Genomic DNA, 20,610 nt, shown 5'->3' with positions numbered 1-20,610 from the left:
AGGAAAAGAAGCTGAAATAGCAGAGAGAAGTAACACTAGTCACAATGTTTGTAGACAGGAAGCGACGCAATACGCTCACGTCAGACATCAGACAAGATCAGCCTCAGTATTGTGGACAGCCAAACTCCAACCCTAACCTCAACCAATCTATCTGATAGATAGATCAGATAGATTCCAGTTTGTTCATGTAAACAATGAGTCTTCCAGACAAATCAGTGTTAGGCCCAATACTTTTTACTTTGTACATGCTTCCATTAGGAGATGTCATCAGGAAGCACTGCATCAACTTCCATTGTTATGCAGATGACACTCAGCTATATCTTTCTATAAAACCAGATGAAACCAATCAGTTAGTAAAACTTGAAGCCTGTCTAAAAGACATAAAGGCCTGGATGATCAAAAACTTCCTGCTTCTAAATTCAGACAAAACGGAAGTTATTGTACTTGGTCCTAAACACCTCAGAAACTCTTTCTGTAATCACTTCGTTACTCTCGATGACGTTGTCTTGGCCTCCAGCAAAACTGTGAGGAACCTTGGAGTCATATTTGATGAGGATTTGTCCTTTAGCTCCATATAAAGCAAATCTCCAGAACTGCCTTCTTTCATCTACGTAATATTAGTAAAATCAGGAAAATCCTTCTTCAGCGTGACACAGAAAAACTCATTCACGTGTTTGTTACTTCTAGACTAGATTATTGTAATTCCTTGCTGTTAGGATGTCCAAATTACTCATTAAAAACCCTGCAGCTGATCCAAAATGCTGCAACAAGAGTACTGATGGGATTTAGCAAGAGAGATCATATTTCTCCTGTTTTAGCTTCTCTTCATTGACTTCCTGTTAAATCAAGAATATAATTAAAAATTCTCTTGCTGACTTACAAAGCTCTTCATGACCAGGCTCCATCGTATCTTAAGGATTTTATAGAACCATATAATCCTAGCAGAGCACTTCTCTCTCAGTACGCTGGTCTACTTGTGGTTCCTAGAGTTTCCAGAAGTAGAATGGGAGGCAGAGCCTTCAGTTTTCAGGCTTGTCTCCTGTGGAACCAGCTCCCAGTTTGTGTTCGAGGAGCAGAAACCCTCTCTAGCTTTAAGGTTAGACTCAAAACATTTCTTTTTGATTAAGCTTATAGTTAGGGCTGGCTCAGGTGGCCCTGAACCATCCCTTAGTTATGCTGTTATAGGCCTAAGCTGCTGGGGGACCTTGTTATGCACTGAGCTTCTTTTCTCTTACTCTTTCACTCTCTATAACTCAAAACTCACCATTGCATTCCATTAACTTCATGCTTTTTCTCTCCCATAGTTTTTGCTTATTGTCTGTTGCCTTTCCATTCAGTTCCTTCGCTCGCGTAGTTTCTCTTCTTTCTTTTGCAGATGCACCCAGCCATGGAGTTGCATGTCTCTGCTCTGTGATTGCCAGCCCCACCAACAGTTCATGTTTTGTATCTCTATGCTGTTCTTTTCTCTCTCTGCTCTCCTCTCACCCCAACCGGTAAAGGCAGATAGCTGCCGACCTCTGAGCCTGGTTCTGTCTGAGGTTTATTCCTGTGAAAAGGGAGTTTTTCCTTCCCTTTGTTGGTTTTTTCTCCCTGAAAGAGTATTTTTTCACTCCTAGCTTATGTGGGAATTGTTGAATTGTTGGGTTACTCTGTATAATATTGTAAAATTCTGCTGTAAGGACTTTAAGGTGTTACGTGCCATGAAATAACCTGTGTTGTGATTTGGTGCTAAATAAATAGAATAGAATAGAATAGAATAGAATAGAATAGAATAGAATAGAATAGAATAGAATTGAATTGAATTGAATTGAATTGAATTGAATTAAAAACTTGTCCGTTTATTGATGAGCAAAGAAGAGAATGACAAAACTTTTACAACAAAAGTTCAATATGAGATTCTGAACAGTAAGATTCTGTCTTTTTGTTCTTATGTAATTATTTTAATCTTTGTTGTGTTATTCTAAAAACAGTGTTGCAAAATGTCAAGTCTTTATTGCTCAGTGCACCTACAAGCTGCCGTCCATCTATAGAGAAGTTTAAAATTCTAAACTCACGATGTCCTACATGTCGATAATGCTTTTAAATCCAAAATAGTTGTTAAGCATTCAGACTTTTAAGGTTTGGCAGATGAAACTTATTTGTGTTTTTTCTACTTGTTTTTTTAGGTACGGGCTTGCACGCACTTCAGAAGATCTTAGTCCCACATCTTGGGGTCCCAAGCATGGAACCAGCCGGTGAAGGAAGGTGGCTCCTCTCCCTGCTTAATGGTGGTGATGGGGATACCACGGCGGCCAGAGGGGTCTGAATTGATGTAGTCTTGGGCTGAAAGGAAAACAAGGACATATTTGTGAACTGAGATCATATGTAACTTCTGCACATCTCAAATGCTTTTGTTTGACTTACCGATCTTAGATGATCCAGTTTTCTCTGCCTCATTAGCATCATTTCCCTTCCAAACAAAGATCTGGTGAAAGAAATAACTGAGTGAATTAGAGCAAGAGAGGAATAAAAAGAGATATACACAAGCATAAACGAAGACATTGAAGAGTGGTGTCACACCTGATCCCAGGTGTCCAGAATCATGACATCATCGGTTGCCAGATCGATCTGTGTGATGTCACCAGGTACCTCCTCTGCCTAAATATTGAGAAGCACACATACATAGTGTTTATTTTTATATAGTACAAATTTTTGGTAAAAAAAAAAAAAAAAAGAAACATGATGTCAAAATTTAATAAGTAGCTACTTCACCTTAATACATTAAACTTGAATACTCACAATCAGCCTGCCAGTCTTGTTTGAACAGCCAAACAGTCGTGGAGGTCTGACCATTTTCTGCAGGGTTTTGGAGGTCTGGTAGTCCTTCTTCCCACCCAGTGGTGCCCAAAAACCCGCTAGCAACAGGGAGAGAACCACATTTTTTCACAGGAAATATTCTACACCACTGTCTTACAGAGATCAGAGCTCTGTTTTTAGCACTCACCTGGCTCCTTGGTCTCTTCCACCTCAGTGGCAGTTCCTCCAAGCAGGCTGGCAACATACTTAGCGGCAGTCATCTCCTCAGGACTTGCTCCTTGTCCCTTCCACAGCAGCAGGGAATCAGGTGACTTCAGCACAAACATATCATTAGTGTTCAGAGAGGCAGCAGTTGGCTCCACCTGGATCATGAGACACAAAGAAAGAGAGAAATGGTCTCAACTGTTAATTAGAGAGCATCATTTTATTTACATGTGTTATAATGTAATGAATGAGACTGACCTCAACAGCTCGTGTGGCTTTGGTGGAGCTCTGGCGGATATGGAAGAGACGTGTACTGCCAGGCTGGCTGTCACCAGACTTACGGGATGTCCCGCCCTGGTGAATGACCAAAGGCTTGTCCTTAAACAAGCTCACAAGATGAGGGGGTTCTTGGCCCTGAGTAACCCGAACCTGCAGAGACACAGCAGTAGCTCAGCCTTCATGTTGAATGAAGTCCTGGGTGATCAAAGTTGTCCCTGCTATGCTTGAATTGAATAAGTTATAAACGGAATAGTTAGATACTTAGGGGGTTCTTCAAATGTCTTGCTTAGAGTTAGACGAGAAGATGGATACCACTCTTACATTTGTCCATTTGGCAGCTGATTAGCTTACCTATGCTACAGACTGGAAACAGGGGAAAACAACTAGTCTGGTGCTGTCTGAAGGCTCTAAAATCCACCTACCACAAACTAGCTCCATATTTCATATATTAATAGATGAATGAGTGCCATCATTCTTTTCACATACTATTGTGGAGTAAACATATTTCCTAAGATGTTGACAAACCTGGGTAATAGCCTACTGTAGTTAAAACATTTTTTTACAGTAAATATTTTACCTGTGTAGCTGCTCCACCCATGGAATCATCCAGGTTGACAGTGAGAAAGGCTGAAGCCGCCAGTTCATCCTGAGTGCACTTCTGCCCTTGCCTACAGCAAAGCTGCAGTTATTATCAGAATTCCTTTAAACTTCCAACAAAATGAATGGCGATACTCACTGTTAAGTCTAAAAAGCAATGCTGATTTACAAAAGTCCTTGACCTGATGACGCCCAAAGCTCAATGTCCAATACTCAATGCTCAATGGGCAGTTGGTTTTAAATTTTGGAATTTGTACGAGAGGTTCAAAATGCTCTCCATGTAATAAAAAAGTAAATCAAGGCAAACAGTATTTCCACATGTTTTTTGAGTGTTCAGATGGTGATACATTTTAGCCATGCTGTGCCCATCAGTCTGTCAGACCAGCATGCATTCAAGAATAGCTTCAAACATCTTGGACCTGAAGGAATTTTGAATGGAAGAGTGGTCAAAAACATCTGCAAGCTGATGTCAGAGACTGGTGAAAAATGCAAAATGCCTACAAATAGCTAAAGGGGGCAGTATTCGGGTCTGGGGTCATGGGTGTGCTTTCTTTTTCCACAGAAGAATATAAAACATGTTGATCCTTTAACTTAATGAATGAATGAAAAACATCATTTTATTTTGTGGTATTGTTCAAATGTCCCATCTTTATCTGTAGGCACTGTATCAACGAGTTCAAAGGTTTGCTTGTCCACTTCTGTCAAAAAAAGTAAAAGATTTCCATGAGATGTACTCTTTCACATTACTGCATATTTTGCTGCTGTTTGTGCTGCTATTGCATGATGTTGTATTAAAAATCATGGCACAATAAAAGTAGTATGCTCTGCACTTTGCTCTGTCACAATCTATTTCTAAAACCTTTATTTATTAAGCTTGTATTATGCTCACTTGACTAATTTTCCTAAATAAAGGGCAGTGGAGTACAGACTGTGCTAAAAAAGGATGCACGCACCAAGTGTAGATGATACGCTTCTGTCTGCCTCCATCGTTGTAGGAGTACAGCACCAGGTAACAGTCACCTCCAAAGAACTGTCCATAGGTGGATGGGTCCACAGGTGCTTTATCACTTCCTTCCACACGCCAAATCTACAGACACCCACCATTGTCACATGTACACATTGATATTTGAAGATAAAGCATAACAGTAGATAAGTTTGTGACCATACCTGGACTTTTCCAGAGCCATCATCCACCATGCCATGCTGGGCAGCCATGAGGTTGTTGCTGTGGAGTTTGGAGGAGTCGAAGGGAGTCTGTTCCACCTTGGCAATGCGACCGACGGTATAGGTTTGACCAGAGCATGTGGAAAACTTGTCCAACCAATTAAAAAAGAACTGCTTAAACAGGGGAGGCTCACTCTTTGCTGGTATTACCTGGACCTGTCCAGGGCAGGAAGACAGTACATAGGAGAGCAAGTATATTTATACTGTTAATAGGAAAACATGACAGGAAGGATGAAGTTCTGCTGGCAGACTTGATGACATTACCTGAGTTTTTGTGGGGTAATTCTTGTCCTTGATGAACTTGTTTGCGGCAGACAGTGCTGCTTTGCGCTCATCTGTATTTGCATTCGGCCCTGCAGTTTGGGGTGTGGTGCAGTGGTTAAAAATGTCCAATTCTGGTAAGATCTATGAATTACTCATTTATTTTTAAATAAAGAGGAATCAGAGTCAGAGTGCTGACAACTTGTTGCTATGAACAAACTCAACATTAATAAATATGCTAAAAAGAGAGTATGCAAAGAACAAAGATCGCAGAAATGAAATGTCCAAAAGTCTACTACCTTTCCAGACAAAAATCGTATTATCTCCTCCGTTATCCAAGATGTAGCATTCACTCATGGAGAGCAGGTCTTGTTTGAAGGGGTTTTTATCAGCCACGAGAGTTGTCTTCATGGAGCCAGCAGCATCAGAAATCTATAATGAAGAGGGATGATCCAAAACATCTACATTTATCATCTGAATCTGTAGATATTTCAACATTTAAAAACAAAAGAAGTTCTGACATGTAATATGAAGAAGAAATATTTCAGATTCAAACTATCTACAGGTCAGCAATCAAACAGAAGCAAATTTGTGGGAATGCCAATTTTAACTCCTTTGTGCAAAAGGTCTGATTTGATGTGATCAACTCATCAGAGGCATGTTCAAGTGAATCAACTTGTAGTCATTGTTCACCTGTTATAAAAAAAAAAATAGCTCAAGTTACTATTATTGCATTGTAATAGTGGGAAACATGGCATCAGAACTAATGAAAGTGTCATAAATCAGATTGTTATTTTAAGCAAAGAAAGGCTTTCTTAGCATCAAATTATGGCTAGTCTGAAGGTATCTGAGGGGCCACTGCATGCCACTCAAAAACACCTTGTAGAAATGGGAGCAGCTATATCCAAAGCATGATGAGGCAGAATGTAACCACGACATCAGAAGGTCAATACATCAAGCTTCGTTCACTGAGAGGTAGTAAAGTAACTTCTTTACAGATAAAAAGTTTGCCTTCAATCAGCCAACGTCCTGTCAAAAGAAGGCTGTTTAATAGTGGTCTCAGGGGTGGAGTAGTGTCTCTTAATTATGTCTCAGGAGGGGAAACAAGAATAAACGCTGGGGGTGGTTAAGACATACTAGCATTTTATAGAGGATGATAAACAGTCAGTAAAGATGGTACTGAAGTGTATCAAACCCACAGTGAAATGGAGTGGTTGAGGAAATATTCAAGTCTATGGGTTTTTCCTACTCTGGTATTGAACATCTCCCCTGAATTGACAACACCCTGACCAATGAGAAGTAGCACTTCATTCTTCAGAGATATATTATATTTCTCCACAGAGAGAGTGGAGAAATATTCAGCAGGATAATGAGGCCAAACACGCTCAAAGTTGAAAACCAAAGAAGACCAAGGAGGACTGACTGTCATGGACTTTCCTCCAGTCATCTGACCTCAAACCCACTTATGGAGAACATGAATACTGAGAAAGTCAGGTATTCCTGACATCACAACAAGGTCTTTGACACATTGGAACGCCACAACAACTTGTGAATTCCATGTAGCTGGAGTGCTGCTGCGATTAAAGCAAAAGGGGGGCAAACAAGTACTAAGATATTCTGAAACTCACGTGCATCTTTAAAAAAAAAGTACTCAAACTGTTAAGCCTACGTCATCATTTGTAATAAAAACAATTGCATCAAGTTCAAAATGAATGTAAAATAAAAGTCTCCTGACTCGAAGTCTCAGACTTTAGGACCACACTATATGTGTGTATCTACCAAATAAAGAGACGCCTGGTTCTTCTTGGTCCTTTCAGCAGTTATATCACAGCTTCCTGGTTGGAGAGTGGGCATGGGTCCGAGTTCCTAAAAATAAACACTCTGTATTTAAGATAATTCCTAGCTTTCAAAGGACTCTGATAAATTCTTTATCACAGTCACAATCATTCCCAGAATTTTTTTCATATTCAAAATTGTAAAAAAAGAAAGAAAATAAGTCAAAGCTCACTTTAATGACAGCCTCTGGCTCAGAACCTTCATCAATCATGTGTATGGTAGCACGGCCATTTCTCTCATTGTCACGGATATCCTTGGCCATCTGAGTTGTTTTGAGGCGCTCATAGCGATTGCACTCACTGCCAGACCAGTGGTAGATGTCCTATCATTCCACAGAGAGTGGTCGAGGAAAAGAAGATGAAAATTAATTTTAGTTAAACACTGCAACACTTTTTTGGGTACATAGTTCCTATTCTAGATCACCTCTCCGAGGTCAATGATGAAGCAGTCTCCTTTGTTGAAGCTATGCCACGACATGTCCACTTCTGTGGCTCGGATCGCCCGACGACCTTTAACATGCAGCAGGCGCTTGGCAGAGGTGTCGTTGGTCAGCACATGCTGGAAGCCTGAGGCTACTCCACCTTTCTGTAAAAAAAAGTCAAACTATTCCATAAACAACAGCTGCATGGTATTTAGATTTTTAAAGAAAAGCCAACTATTAAAGGAATACATGTTAGAAAACTGCTTATTTGCTTTCTTGTAATGGGTTAGATGAGAAGACTGACACCACTCTGATGTCTGTATGCTCTAATTATCTTCCCACATATCTTTCTGACAATTCAGTTCTGACTTGACAAAATCCTTTTACATCTAAAGCTCATGCTGACTTGTTTGTTTGAGCAACAATTAAAAGACTACAAAAGACTATTTAAAACCTTGCTTGTGGCTCCTTGCACTGATTTAAACATTATTTTATATTGGTTTTAGATTCTCTGCAACCAGCTATTCTAGGAAGTAAATGCCCTTGTCCACAAAATGATCTAGCACATAATACCTGTAAAACCATAAGTTTTAATGTCATTAAGAGCACGTGTTTTTTTTTTTTTACAATTTCACCTGTTTCTGGACTCTATGCTTCGCCTGTGGTTCTGAACTTGGGATCCCTGCTCATTTTTTTTATTTTTTATTTTATTTCACTTTATTAATCCCCGAGGGGAAATTTCTTCGCTATAGCAGGGGGGCTCTCAGGGGGGAGCTGCTGCAACAGGCTGCCACTAGCGAGGCGCCAGGTAACCTGACCTGAGGTGCATGTTTTTGGATGATGGGAGGAAGCCGGAGAACCCGGAGAGAACCCACGCAAGCACAGGGAGAACATGCAAACTCCACACAGAAAGGCCCAGGACCGGATTCAAACCCGGAACCTTTTTGCTGTGAGGCGACAATGCTAACCACTGCACCACCGTGCCTCCCTCATGGAGGGCTCTAAAACCTGGTTAGGAGCCATATTCCTCTGCCCAGTTGAGCTGAGCTGTGCTCACACAGAGTCACCTTCATGGAGTAATGGTGTGGGGAATCTTCTTAGTCGAATGACACAGCTATCCAGTATGGATGCTGCGGCCCATCTTCTAATAGCTCCCCCTAGCATGATAATGCACCATGTCACAAACAAAGGTCATCTCAAACTGGTCTAACAATTTGGTGTAACACCTTTGGGTGTGGTTAATTAGGAGATATGCAGCACTAATTTGCAACTGACAAATCTGCAGAAATGATGTGATGCAATAATGTCAACATGGAGAACAACCTCTAAGGATTGTTTCCAAATGACAAATCGTACTCAGTATTAGAACTGTGTTCTTTATGCAGCGCTCAGTGAGAGGAAGTACCCTGGTAAATCCATGGGTGTATTAAGGAGAACTGGATACCAGATTACAAGATGGCACCTCTTTCAGTCAAATGAAAGTTGGCCTGAATGAGCATATTCCAAAAAATAAATTCCAAGTTTCCTCCATGAGGTACCGAGATGCTCATCACACTTGTGCAACTTTGGGCCACAACAGACTGTTTATAAAGATGGACGATATAACAACTCCAAAACATCTCGATCTCATCCTGTTGGCTGGTTGCAGTATGCTTTTTATTATGCTAATGTTTGTTCAGATGTTTGTTTTTCTGTTAAGTGTGGTTTTAACTTGTCCAGCTGTTCTTTTTCTGCATGTCACTCGCCCACCCTTATTTTTATGTCTCTCACTGTTACGGTTAATACAAGGCAAAAATGCCCAAAAACAAATCTTTAAAAGGGCCGCAGGAACCTCACAGACATCGACTCTATAGCAGACACTCACTTGCACACAATTTTATCTATATTTGTCTCCTGATTAGCAGTTATATTTTTTTCACTTCATTAGTTAATTGTCCTTTCTCTTGTATTGTTTGATAGTCATGCAAGTCCTTCTATATGAAAACCTAATAAGCAATAAATCTAATTCTGTTTTAAGATTAGTAATTCAACTTCATAGTTAAACTGCCTGTGGTACTGAAACACAAGACTGTTTTTCTGTTTCCTAATGGCTACTTTAGCTTAAAACATCTGACACCATTTGATGTTTTGGCATTAAGAGAGCGTATTACTGCTCACCGTGTTCACTGATTCAAGCTCTCCATGGAAACCTTTAATGGGAAACCCAAGGGGACAACCTGCCATAACTCCAAACTGTTCCTATATAAACACAATACTCACACAACCCCTTCAGGTTAGGTCATTCATATTTTCATTCGTGAGCTCAAGATTTGCTTTTGTTGTTTGGTACAAAGTAATTAATTAATATCTCTTTGGTATTGTTGAAAATATATGTTGTATATGATTTATACCACCATGAAAGCATGCATATTTCACCTTGTATTTGATGCCAGATTTGAAGTAGCTCAGAAAGGTGAGTGACTCTCGGTTTTGAAACTCATTGAACTGTATTGCAGCTCCACCTAGATGGTCATCCAGCTGTGTTATCAAAATGGCAGCAGCCCCACTCTCATCCTTGGAAGCTTCATCACCTGACAGATAACAGCAAAAAAAACAGTGAGCGCCTGCACAAAAACAGAGTTTATAGAGAAAGAATCGGGCAATTTAATTTTGTTACAACTCTAAGTTTGCTTTAAGGTTGATAGCAAAAAATCCAATACCAATCCATGAATGAACGTTGTAGGAAGGAGCCAGGGTGGTGCAGAGCACGATGTAAGAGTCTCCGTTGTAGAAGTCTCCGTGGAGTTCAGTAGGGACGAGTTTCAGTTCCATTTTCTCCACCCGCCACACCTGCAGGCCGGGCTTCTTCCCTGCGCTCTCAAACTCTTTGTATGCCATAGTGCTGGTGGTCTGAGAGGAGACACGCTTTCATTAACAAGTAACCTGTCAGGTCACAGCAAGGAAAATAACTAACCTTAAAATACAGGAGTTAACAGTTTCATACAATCAACTGATTAATCCACTTCTTGATTGATAGAATGTTAATGTTTTGATTATAATTGCAGGAAATTCTCTGTAGTCGCTGTTATGGAATGAGAGGAGTTAATGCTTTTTTTGTGAAACTGATTGTCTTCGGAACAATTAATTGGACAAAGCAAGCAATTTGTTGACATCACCTTGGGCCTAAGTGAATTGTAACTGACAGTTCTCACTATTTTCTGACATTTTGGAGTATAACCCATCACTCTGACAAAAATGTATTAATGTATTGATTAGTTTTATGCAGGTTTGAAATCAGGCCCTGATAATCTTGAGGTCAAGTTATCACCACTTGTTATCCTCAGTCATCAATTTGACTGAGGAAAAGCTGCTGATCCCTATGTCTTTTTTATCGTCACGTGATATGCAAGTCAAAAAAGAAATAATAACTTCAATCAAGCAGTTATACTATTTCTTCAATAGTGCATTGTTTTGCTTTATTCAATTTCCATTAAAAGTTCTGTTTGCTCAAGATTCATCATGCATTTATTTTGCAGCATCTGTTGCTTAACCTGTATACAGGTACTTGTAGTGCTCAGTAAAAAAATAACCTGATCTACAAGGGTGTGTCCTCTCTTCCTACTGCCAAACTGCAAAGTAAGTGCCAATGTGATATTTGGAGGAATGAAGAGTCACTCCCCACTGGCAAAAATTAATTAATGACATTTTTACCCTGTGAATTTCACACCCAACAGTGGGAAATAAAGATATATACAGTATAGTTTGATGCAAGAAACAACTTTTTTTTTCTCCTCTAGTCATATTGGCTAGTAACCAGGTGAAAATAAATAAATGTATGCATGCATTATTTATGTCCTAAATGGCCTACAACTTAAAATACATCCAAACATATTATGCCATATTAAAACCAGGCAGACCTCCTCGATGTAGGATGAGCCTTGCAGGGACTTGTTGCAGTTTTATGAATGCAATGTGAAAACTACAGAAACTTTTCAAAAGCATTTAACACAATTATTTGTCATTACAGATAGGGAAAAATAAGTTTTGTATTACCTGTTGAGGACTGAAGTCAGATGCTGGGTGTGAAGAAGGTGCGCCGCTGCCTGCACTCAGGCCTGTTATATAGGCTGAAGGAACATCCGCATTCAGGCGGAGAGGCGTGTCCGGTCGCGTCCCGACCAAACCCAGTCTGCAAAGGCCCGAAAAACTCCTTCCATGCAGAGCAAAGGTTGAACAACCAGAAAAGCCTGTCAAGTACTAAATACATGGTCCAGAAGTTAACATGTTTTAAACGATTTTGGCTCAAATTTTAGAAAAATGAAGGAATGGTTGCCAGTAACCAAAAAGGAAACTCCAGAACTCAGAATCTGAATCAGCTTTATTGGCCAGGTATGTTAACACATACAAGGAATTTTACTCTGATTGTTTTCTCTCATTGTGCAAAAAACAAAAATAGACAGCTATAAATAGACATACAAAACATAAATAGACTTTTATACAGTTAAGAAACATAAATACACCTAAACAATGGTGCAATTGCACTTTGTGCAAATGGTACTGATGCGGTTCGGTGTAGTGCAAAAAGGTCCAGTGATATTGCACATGTTATGTGTTGAGTAGAGTGACAGCCTGTGGATACAAACTGTTCTTGTTTCTGGTGGTCTTGGCGCACACTGCTCTGTATCACTTATCATTACTCTGACCAAAAACTACCACTTCAATGAGTCAGAAGTTCTGAAATGCAAAAAAACCACAGGACCTAATATGGGATGCTGAGTCATCTGTTACCTGGGTACAAAGCAGTGGATCTGTCATGGCAACACCTGGCTATATCTGTGAGGTCTGTGAAAAATCTTTGAGTTGGTGTGATTAATCTGCCTGCCAGCAGAATAAGTTTGTGACCACGACTCCCATGTGGCAATGTACCAAAAAAACAAAGGTACAAATCTCTCCTCTTTTAGGGTCGCCTACGTTAGGGCTGGCTCCATCACTCAGAGCTGCATAAGCACATTCTGCCTCATTGTGCAGTGTACACACAGTTCACTCAGTCCCTATCTGGGCCTCCACAAGACAAAACACACCCAAAACAAAGGCGATGAGCACAAAGGCTGCCAACTACAGGCTACTTGTTCGAACTTGAGTGGAGCTAAAAAGTTCTTGCACTTCATGTTGCATCACTGTTAAGGATATATATGGGCTGGCTATCATAACTGGTGGATCCACAAAATTAGACACAACCGCAGCCCTGAGCAGAATTTTGCTAACACACTGCTGGGAAGTGTATGGCAATGTCTCATAACAGGGATAACATCTTGCATGGTTGAACAAGGGATACATGCAAATACATGAATCAAATACATGAGTAAAACTTTTGCAGGCATGTCTCACTTTTTTTCATCTTACTCTTCGCAAAAATGAAAATACACATTTTACCTAAAACATTTCTATAAAGCAATATGTTTTTCCATCAGATGAAGCCTACGTGCAGAAGAGAAAAAAAACAGAGACATACATTTCAGTACAGTCCCTGAATTCCAACTTTAGGCTTATTTGATAGAGAAATAAAACAAGGGAGCAGCTTTGCTTGTTAATATATATTTACATGAATATTGCTAGTTTGTGCTTCTTCTTCCTTGCCCTGTCTCCCTCTATTGTAGCCACATGTTTCTAATTTGAGCTCACTGGCCCCACCAACTTGCACAGTTTTTACTGTTTGTTGTCTCTCTATGCTGTTCTTTTCCCTTTACACTCTCCCCTCACCCCAACAGCTCGGGGCAGATGGCTGCCCACCTCTGAGCCTGATGCTGTCTGAGGTTTATTCCTGTTCTGTAAATGTTGCTCATGTTGGGCTTCTTTCTATAATGTTGTAAGGTCTCATCCTTATTATGTTAAGTGCCCTGAGATTACTGCTGTGATTTAGCGCTCTAAGAAAAATGTTATTGAATTGCTCAGTTTTACGTTTAAATTTTTTTTTATTTTTATGTATTTCTATCTTTTTATATTGTCTAATATTTATTTTATACCTGTCTTAATGCCTTTTCTATTTGTGAAGAACTTGTTGAAAGTTTTTGCCCTGACTGATGAGGACAAAAGGGCAAGACGCCAGCAAAAGGCATGAATGTTAATTGAAAGCAACCCCAGTCTGCTGTATACTGATCTGACATACTCCATCCACCACCATGACGTTACTCTTACTATCCACCTCACTACATAAATGGAGCTGGCATTAGATATCAATTCTGAGGTCTAGGATGAAATTCCCAAGGATAAGGATTCATGTCAACACATCACAGTGCTTCAGAGAAGCAGTGATTTGTATTACATGCACTTGCAGAATGGCATATTGACTACTTTACCTGGTCTACCTGACTTCTACATGCATCACATACAACCAACTTTTAGATGCAGAAGGTGTACGTAGCCTCAGGTATACTCCGTCTTTAATTGTCAGTCTCCCGACTTCATGACAATTCAAAAGTGAATAACTGCTGCTTTAAAGGATTGGTTGATTCAACCAACAAAAGATTTTTTTTTTTGTAATTGTTTTAGTAATACCTTTTACCTTACCTTTTAAGTCACTTCTGCCAAAACAATAACTGTAAATGTATTTTACAGTGTATATGTTTTATTGTATTTGTCAATGTTTTAAGATTTCTGCCTCCAGCCCAACACAGAAGAAGTTTGTGGCCGTCACAGTATCAGAAAATAACCAACCAAAGTCAAGAGATTCTTTCTACCAAAAAAATGGTGCTTATAGAAATGTTGACAAGGTGTTCAGTGAATTATCAGAGGAAAAGGGACACTGTTTCTGGAGAGACATGGCATAAATCTTGTATTTTGTAAATATACACAATATTATAAGTTACATTTTATTCACCAACATTATGACAAAGCAGCAAATGTCTAAGAGCAGAGGTCTTCAACAGGGGGTCCGCGGAGGTACTGCAGGGGGTCTGTGAAATTTTTGGTTGATTAGACAATTTTTCATAATTCTTTTTTCCCCAATTTTTTTTCCACCAATTTAAATGTCTTTAAATACACATTAACATGAATCCAACATATTGTAGCGAATGGATAAATGGAGGCAGAAGATGTTATCTTTCAGTCAGAAATGCACACATTCAGCGACACATAGGAGCTCTCAAGCTGGGCACCGGTTCACTCACAGCGCGAGACTACCCTGGACCTGTCCCTCCAAACCTCCTGCACTCCTCCAGTTTATATATAATAGGGGGTCCCTGCTCCATCTCTCTATCAGTTAGGGGGTACCTGGCCTGAAAACCGTTGAAGACACCTGTCTTAGAAACTGAGAAAATATAGTCAATGTACTGGTGTTTCATCAGTTTGCCCCAACCTCAAGGTGACGACAAGTTGCCTGGCTACCAGCAGAGACTGCAGGAATGATTTATAAGTAACCACAAACTATCAATCTTGCCATGAATGGACAACCTGCTACACCTGAGCCATATACTGTATGTTGTGCCACATGAATAATCTTTATCATTAGTGTATATTAAATAATGACAATGGACAAAAGTGTTTCTGAAAACTTTCAAATAACAAGTACTGGTCATTATTGGAAAATAAAGCCAATGGATGTTCAGTCTAATGAAAGAGGAGGATGAGAAAAAGCTGCTTGTTTTCTTTTCCTTGCTGCTTCCTAAGAATTCTCTAGTGCCCCCTGGAGGATTTTGACCTTCTATATCTGGTTAAAGAATAACCCTCTGCACTATGTTGAACTGTCTTGAAAATGCACAAAGAAAAGAAATAAAAACAACACAATTGGTTTTTTTTTTTGTATTATTATTTGTATTAATAGATCTGTTAAAAATACTGTGATGATGAATGGTTTCAACTTATCTTGCTTTTTTCCCACATAACCACAAATCAGCTTCAATACACTTTTTTAGCTAAACATGCATCTACCTAGATTCATATTCGCCTCCTAATAAAACAATCATCACTTACACAAGTATGATGAATGTTATAAGCAAACAGAAAGCATCGATCATAATTAGAGACAAAAAAAAAAGTAAATCCAGCAGACCTACACAATGAGCCTATATGGCTTTGTCCTGGAATTGTGTTACAGTTAAATTCTGGGTCAGGGTTAGTTCCCCCACAGCTCCAAAGCATGTGTGAAACAAGCTGTACTCAATGAGGTGTGATCACATCTCAGCCACAGGGAGGCCCAAATACAGCCTTCAGATGACTTACCACAGCAAACAAACAACATGGCTATTGATTTCCGAGGGAGTCCAAACGCTGAAAGCTTCTGCACAGCACTCGACATACTTTTGTGTCATCTGGGAAAAATATTACAACAAAAGAAATACAACTGTGTTTTGCCATTCCTAAAACTCCATCGATCTGGAGGACCATTTTAAATATTCACATTGCAAGATTATGTATTTGTGCGCTCCTGAAAGCAAATGATCAAAAGACAAATTTTTTTTTCCCTATATACCATTGCTTTAAATATATTATGGCAAAACAATCTCTCTTTTTTTATCACATATATTGTTTGGTCATATACTGATACAAATATGCAGTAGCTATTGCTATTCAAGAAACATTCAATACATAATGATTATTTTGTAAGAATTTAATAACAGCACAAAGACTAATTAGGTAAGGAACACATAGATTTGCATTATAAAAGAACTAGCTACATATTCTGTTATCAGCAGGGATGGGTTCACTAAGAATGGTTTCATGAAGCAATAAAATGGAGCTAATCCCACAGGCTGCAGATTGAAAATGTTCAAATAAAGTTGATATTATAGAGATATTTTCTTTTCATAAACAGAAGAGCATATATAACTGGTGAAGGTCACCAAGGGAAATATTTATGAGAGGTGGTTGGGAAATATTTTTACAAGCTGACCATTTATTATTGCTTCTGAGATGAACCATCCTATTTGAGTGTAAGCTCCATATTTCAGGCTGCAAAAAGTACAAGAGCATAACAGAATACAAAACTGTGCACATGACTTAATATAGGTTTCAAAATTGCCATAGCCTATGTTTCCCCAGTGACGAAAGCAGCAGTGATACAAAATCATCTTTAGATTATTTCCAGATTTTTCAGGTTCTGTCAAATTCAATACATCAACACAAGGCCTTAAAAACTACTACGACTGAGATTGATGCAGAAGAAGAAGAAGAGGCCAATTGTAATCATAATTACACATAATTATAATTACTGGTTCCGACAGAAGAAATACAGCCTCACCACAAGGCTGAAGGAAAACACTGAAAGCAGCTCAAGTCTCTTCTTCTAACATTTCACCAGCGCATGGGTGTAGTATTGTATAAATGTAATTTCTTAACAGCTTTGTAAGCAGGATGTAGGATGTCGGGTGTATTGAAGATTGGGAAGTTCAAAAGCTGGTTCCGAATGAAAAGCAGCCGTGGGGCAGGTTGTTTACCTAAGCCCTGCTGCCAGCTTCTCCATCGCGACTTTGCGCTCTTCTGCTTTCTGCTGTGAACGTCGCAAGACGTTTCTCAACTCCTGAAGATGGTCCAGCGTGCCCACCAGCTCACCTTTCACGGTTTTCATCTGGCTCTCTAGCATCTGCGTGTGATGCAGAGAGTTTCTCCTGTATCGTCTGCTGGAGCGCACCTTTTCCTCCAGGTCCTCCACTGCAGCAAGCAACAACAACCAAAGAAACATGCAATCACACAGCGTAACAACCAAGACTTGATATATAAAGTTAGAGGGTTTTGTTTGTGATACAGACCCATGTTATCCTGGTAGCGCATGCTTTCCAAACCAGACTCTTCTGTCTTCTTGTCCATCAGGTTCTTGGTCTGCTGCAGCATCTTCTGCATCTTGACAAGTTCAGCAGCCTTAGTATCGCTGTCTCTACGAATTTTCAGCAACCCCTGCTCCTTCTGAGTCAGCTCACTGTGACCCTTACTCATGACGATACTTAAAAATCTGAACAGCACAACCTAAGACTGAATATCGGGACACTGAATGTCTTGCGACACAACAGGGAGTAACCACAGTGAACACAACACAGCGGGATGATGTCGCAAAATTAATTTCAACGTCCAATGAAGCTCCACACTTGAAACCTCCGACCAGCATAAGACTTCTCTTTCTGCTGCAGTAGCACATGAAACATCTGTTTGTTTGCAATTCATGTACTGCTGGTGATATTTGGCTTTTAATAGGCATAACCTCAGCACATGCCTAGAAGTCATCTGAAAACAGCCATCTCTCAGTACACACCATTACAATTAGCAAGTCATAAGACTGGCTTCACAAAGCCCTGGAGAAAAATAGATCATTTTCAGACTTTAGCCACTGGGGACAAAATTCTGAGGAGGAGCATGATTTAGCCAGTTTTTTCTTTTGAAGGATGTAAAACACTTAAACTATCTGTCTCTATAGTGAAAAACACTTCATGATATGTTATATGTTAGTGTAAGCATGATACTTTGAGCATTTTAGAATTTTAAAACAAAATTATTTTCTGGTCAACACAGGACAGCTCTGCTTTCACTGTTATTGACCCTGTACCAAGAAACAACAGTACATTCTCAGCAGTGTCATAACAAATTGGTCTATATAATCTTGTTTTATATTACATTACACATGAAAACTAGTCAGACAACTTGTATCTCAATGACCTACTTAGTAAATCAAGAAATATTGAGCTACATGTGAATGATCTTCACAACAGTCATGCATATTCCCACATGCCATGCAAACATTCAATTCTCCTAGGTAAAATGATTGTGGTTCAAACAGATATTTATAAAAAACAATTGTGCATTGTCTAATGTAAAATAGTTTAATATGATTAGTAATATGATTGGATATATATAAGTATATATATATTTTAAAAAAAGAGCGTCCCAGAGAGGCACAGTCTGAAAGATGGGGAAGGGTTCACCACTCTGTTAAAGACTGAATGGAGAATAATGTTCCTCAATTTAAAAAGGAATTTGGGGATTTCATCATCTACAGTACAAAACATATTCAAAGATTCAGAGAATATGGAGAAATTTCTGTACTCAAGGGACAAGGCTGAAAATCATTGTTGGATTGCCATGATCTTTGGGCCCTTATGCTATGCTGCATTAAAAAATAGACACGATTCTGTAATGGGAATCACTACATGGGCTCATAAAGACTTACAAAAACCACTGTCGGTGAATACTGTTTGCCACTGCATCCTCAAATGCAGGTTCAATTCTGCCATGCAAAGAAGAAACCATCTGTAAACACAATCCAAAAAAACTGCTGCCTTCTCTGGGCCCAAACTCATTTAAGATGGAATGAGACAAAGAGGAAAAGTGTGGTATAATGAATGACTTTGGTGTAATAAATAAAAATGCGACATTCTTTTTGGAAATCATTGACAGCGAGTCCTGCGGACGCGAGACGAGAGGGACCACCTAGTGTGTGAGGCCATAGTCAAGACATTGTTATCTTAGATTACATCTCTGTTGTCAAGCAGAGCTAATCAGTTGCTACTGATTACAGTAATTAGAAATACAGTAAATGTTACCTGCTCCAGAATCAATATTTTCTAGTTTAACGATTGATTCAAGTTTTTATATTTTTGTGCTATCACGTTGCCACGTGAATTCACTTGCCTCTCAGGCTCTCTGTGGCTTCTTTTCTTTTTCTGCAGTGTGACTCACACTTTGTCTCTCACCGCCTTCTTCATCCAGGCTGGCCAAATGCAGAAACACAAACCAAATCAGTTGCATTTTTAAAAATGTAAACCCAAACCGAACCTTTTGAAACAGTGAAATATATAATGTAGTGCCAGCATCAGTGAAGAATTGGGATCAGACATGCTTGCCAAAGGGGGATTTACTGGATATAGCTCCATTAAATATACAGATTAGATGCAACACAGGAAACATTATAACCAGTGTAAACTATGTAAGACTGATTTTAAAACTATTGTCTTCTGACTTTCAGGTGTTTGTTCCATCTTTATAACTCTCTTTACATACACCAGTGGGAACTCTACCTTACTTCCCATGTGGCCCAGTTACAAAATAATTAAATATTGAAAGTCTAACATTTTGCTTTGCAGTCACATATTTGAATAAGAACCCAATGTCATTCTAAGACAGAAAATAAAATAAATAAATATAACTTTCATAAATCAAATAAGATGTATAAAAAAAGAAAAGAAAAAAATCTCTTCCTTCCGGGCAAACCAGTTAGACAAGAGACTCATAAAAGGCTGCTGTGTTAAAATGGGAGTGAATACATTTGATCAACAATGAAGCATTTGTGTTCCTGAAAATCCTCACACATGCACATGACAAAAAATGCACATGTTGATCATATTTGACCCCTGTCCAGCAGCTCAGTCTGCAACCCTGATGTAATGACTACTGCAGTGTTTGTTTTTGTGATGAGATGTGTCTTAAAGTACTTTAGTGTCTCTGGACCTCCAGCTGGAGGTCATTTGCTGTGGTACTGAAAGGAGCTGTTGCTCATCTCTGCATGCAGTACAGTAAATGTATCTGGCCACCCTGTGAAGATGAGGACCAAGCTTATCAGCTTGGCACACATTAAACAAGGCATTTATTCCCAAAAAGGAAGATTGATCTAAATTTTGTTGTGGTGTTTAAAAACTGTCAAACTTCACACTTTCAAAGAATTTGGGTCAAGGATAGTTAACTGAATTAATTATTTGTATTTTGCTAATTATGCCATACTTACTTGCCATACAACAGTTGTAGGCTATTTGTCCGAAAACCGAGGTCACCATTAATCTAGATTAGAGGGAGAACAGCGAGACATAAATGGGTTATTCTGTTTTACTGTCTCATTCCACCGGGCCATCGCAGAACATGAATCATTCTATTTACATAAAACCCTCAAAGCAGTGTACACCATCTGTTATGTAATTTTAAGTTAGAACAGCATATTTCCAGAAATGGTGCTCCATAAATAGGTTTCCATTTATTCCCTTCTACTTGTAAAAGGTCAAATACATCAGACCAGAAAAAACGGAATGACCTAAACTATC

The 20,610-nt window shown here is 39.2% G+C and overlaps 1 protein-coding gene across 1 annotated transcript; it reads right to left on the bottom strand.

Moving 5' to 3' along the window:
• Positions 1–1,817: 1,817 nt before the first annotated feature.
• On the bottom strand, positions 1,818–11,679 carry scinla (scinderin like a). Its single transcript, XM_069150954.1, has 17 exons — positions 11,651–11,679; positions 10,318–10,507; positions 10,034–10,188; positions 7,621–7,782; positions 7,370–7,519; positions 7,141–7,227; positions 5,661–5,793; positions 5,365–5,453; positions 5,044–5,256; positions 4,830–4,963; positions 3,857–3,947; positions 3,259–3,429; positions 2,984–3,158; positions 2,779–2,894; positions 2,560–2,637; positions 2,404–2,464; positions 1,818–2,322 (listed from the first exon to the last, which is right to left on the bottom strand). Exons 2-17 carry the CDS (start codon positions 10,493–10,495, stop codon positions 2,195–2,197), a joined length of 2,121 nt encoding a protein of 706 aa, XP_069007055.1. The 5' UTR covers positions 10,496–10,507; positions 11,651–11,679; the 3' UTR covers positions 1,818–2,194.
• Positions 11,680–20,610: the final 8,931 nt, after the last annotated feature.

This window comes from Embiotoca jacksoni, unplaced genomic scaffold, assembly GCF_022577435.1.
Source record: "Embiotoca jacksoni isolate LCO1_2020_lvr unplaced genomic scaffold, fEmbJac1.0.p SCAF_16, whole genome shotgun sequence".
Taxonomy (NCBI): domain Eukaryota; kingdom Metazoa; phylum Chordata; class Actinopteri; family Embiotocidae; genus Embiotoca; species Embiotoca jacksoni.
This window is presented reverse-complemented; position numbering and strand designations above follow the sequence as displayed.

Coding starts and splice junctions, on each gene's coding strand:
- scinla (XM_069150954.1), bottom strand. CDS start 10,495: ATGGCATACAAAGAGTTTGAGAGCGCAGGGAAGAAGCCCGGCCTGCAG. Junction 2,895..2,983: donor GGAAGAGACCAAGGAGCCAG/GTGAGTGCTAAA, acceptor CCCTGTTGCTAG/CGGGTTTTTGGGCACCACTG. Junction 2,465..2,559: donor TTCTGGACACCTGGGATCAG/GTGTGACACCAC, acceptor TTCTTTCACCAG/ATCTTTGTTTGGAAGGGAAA.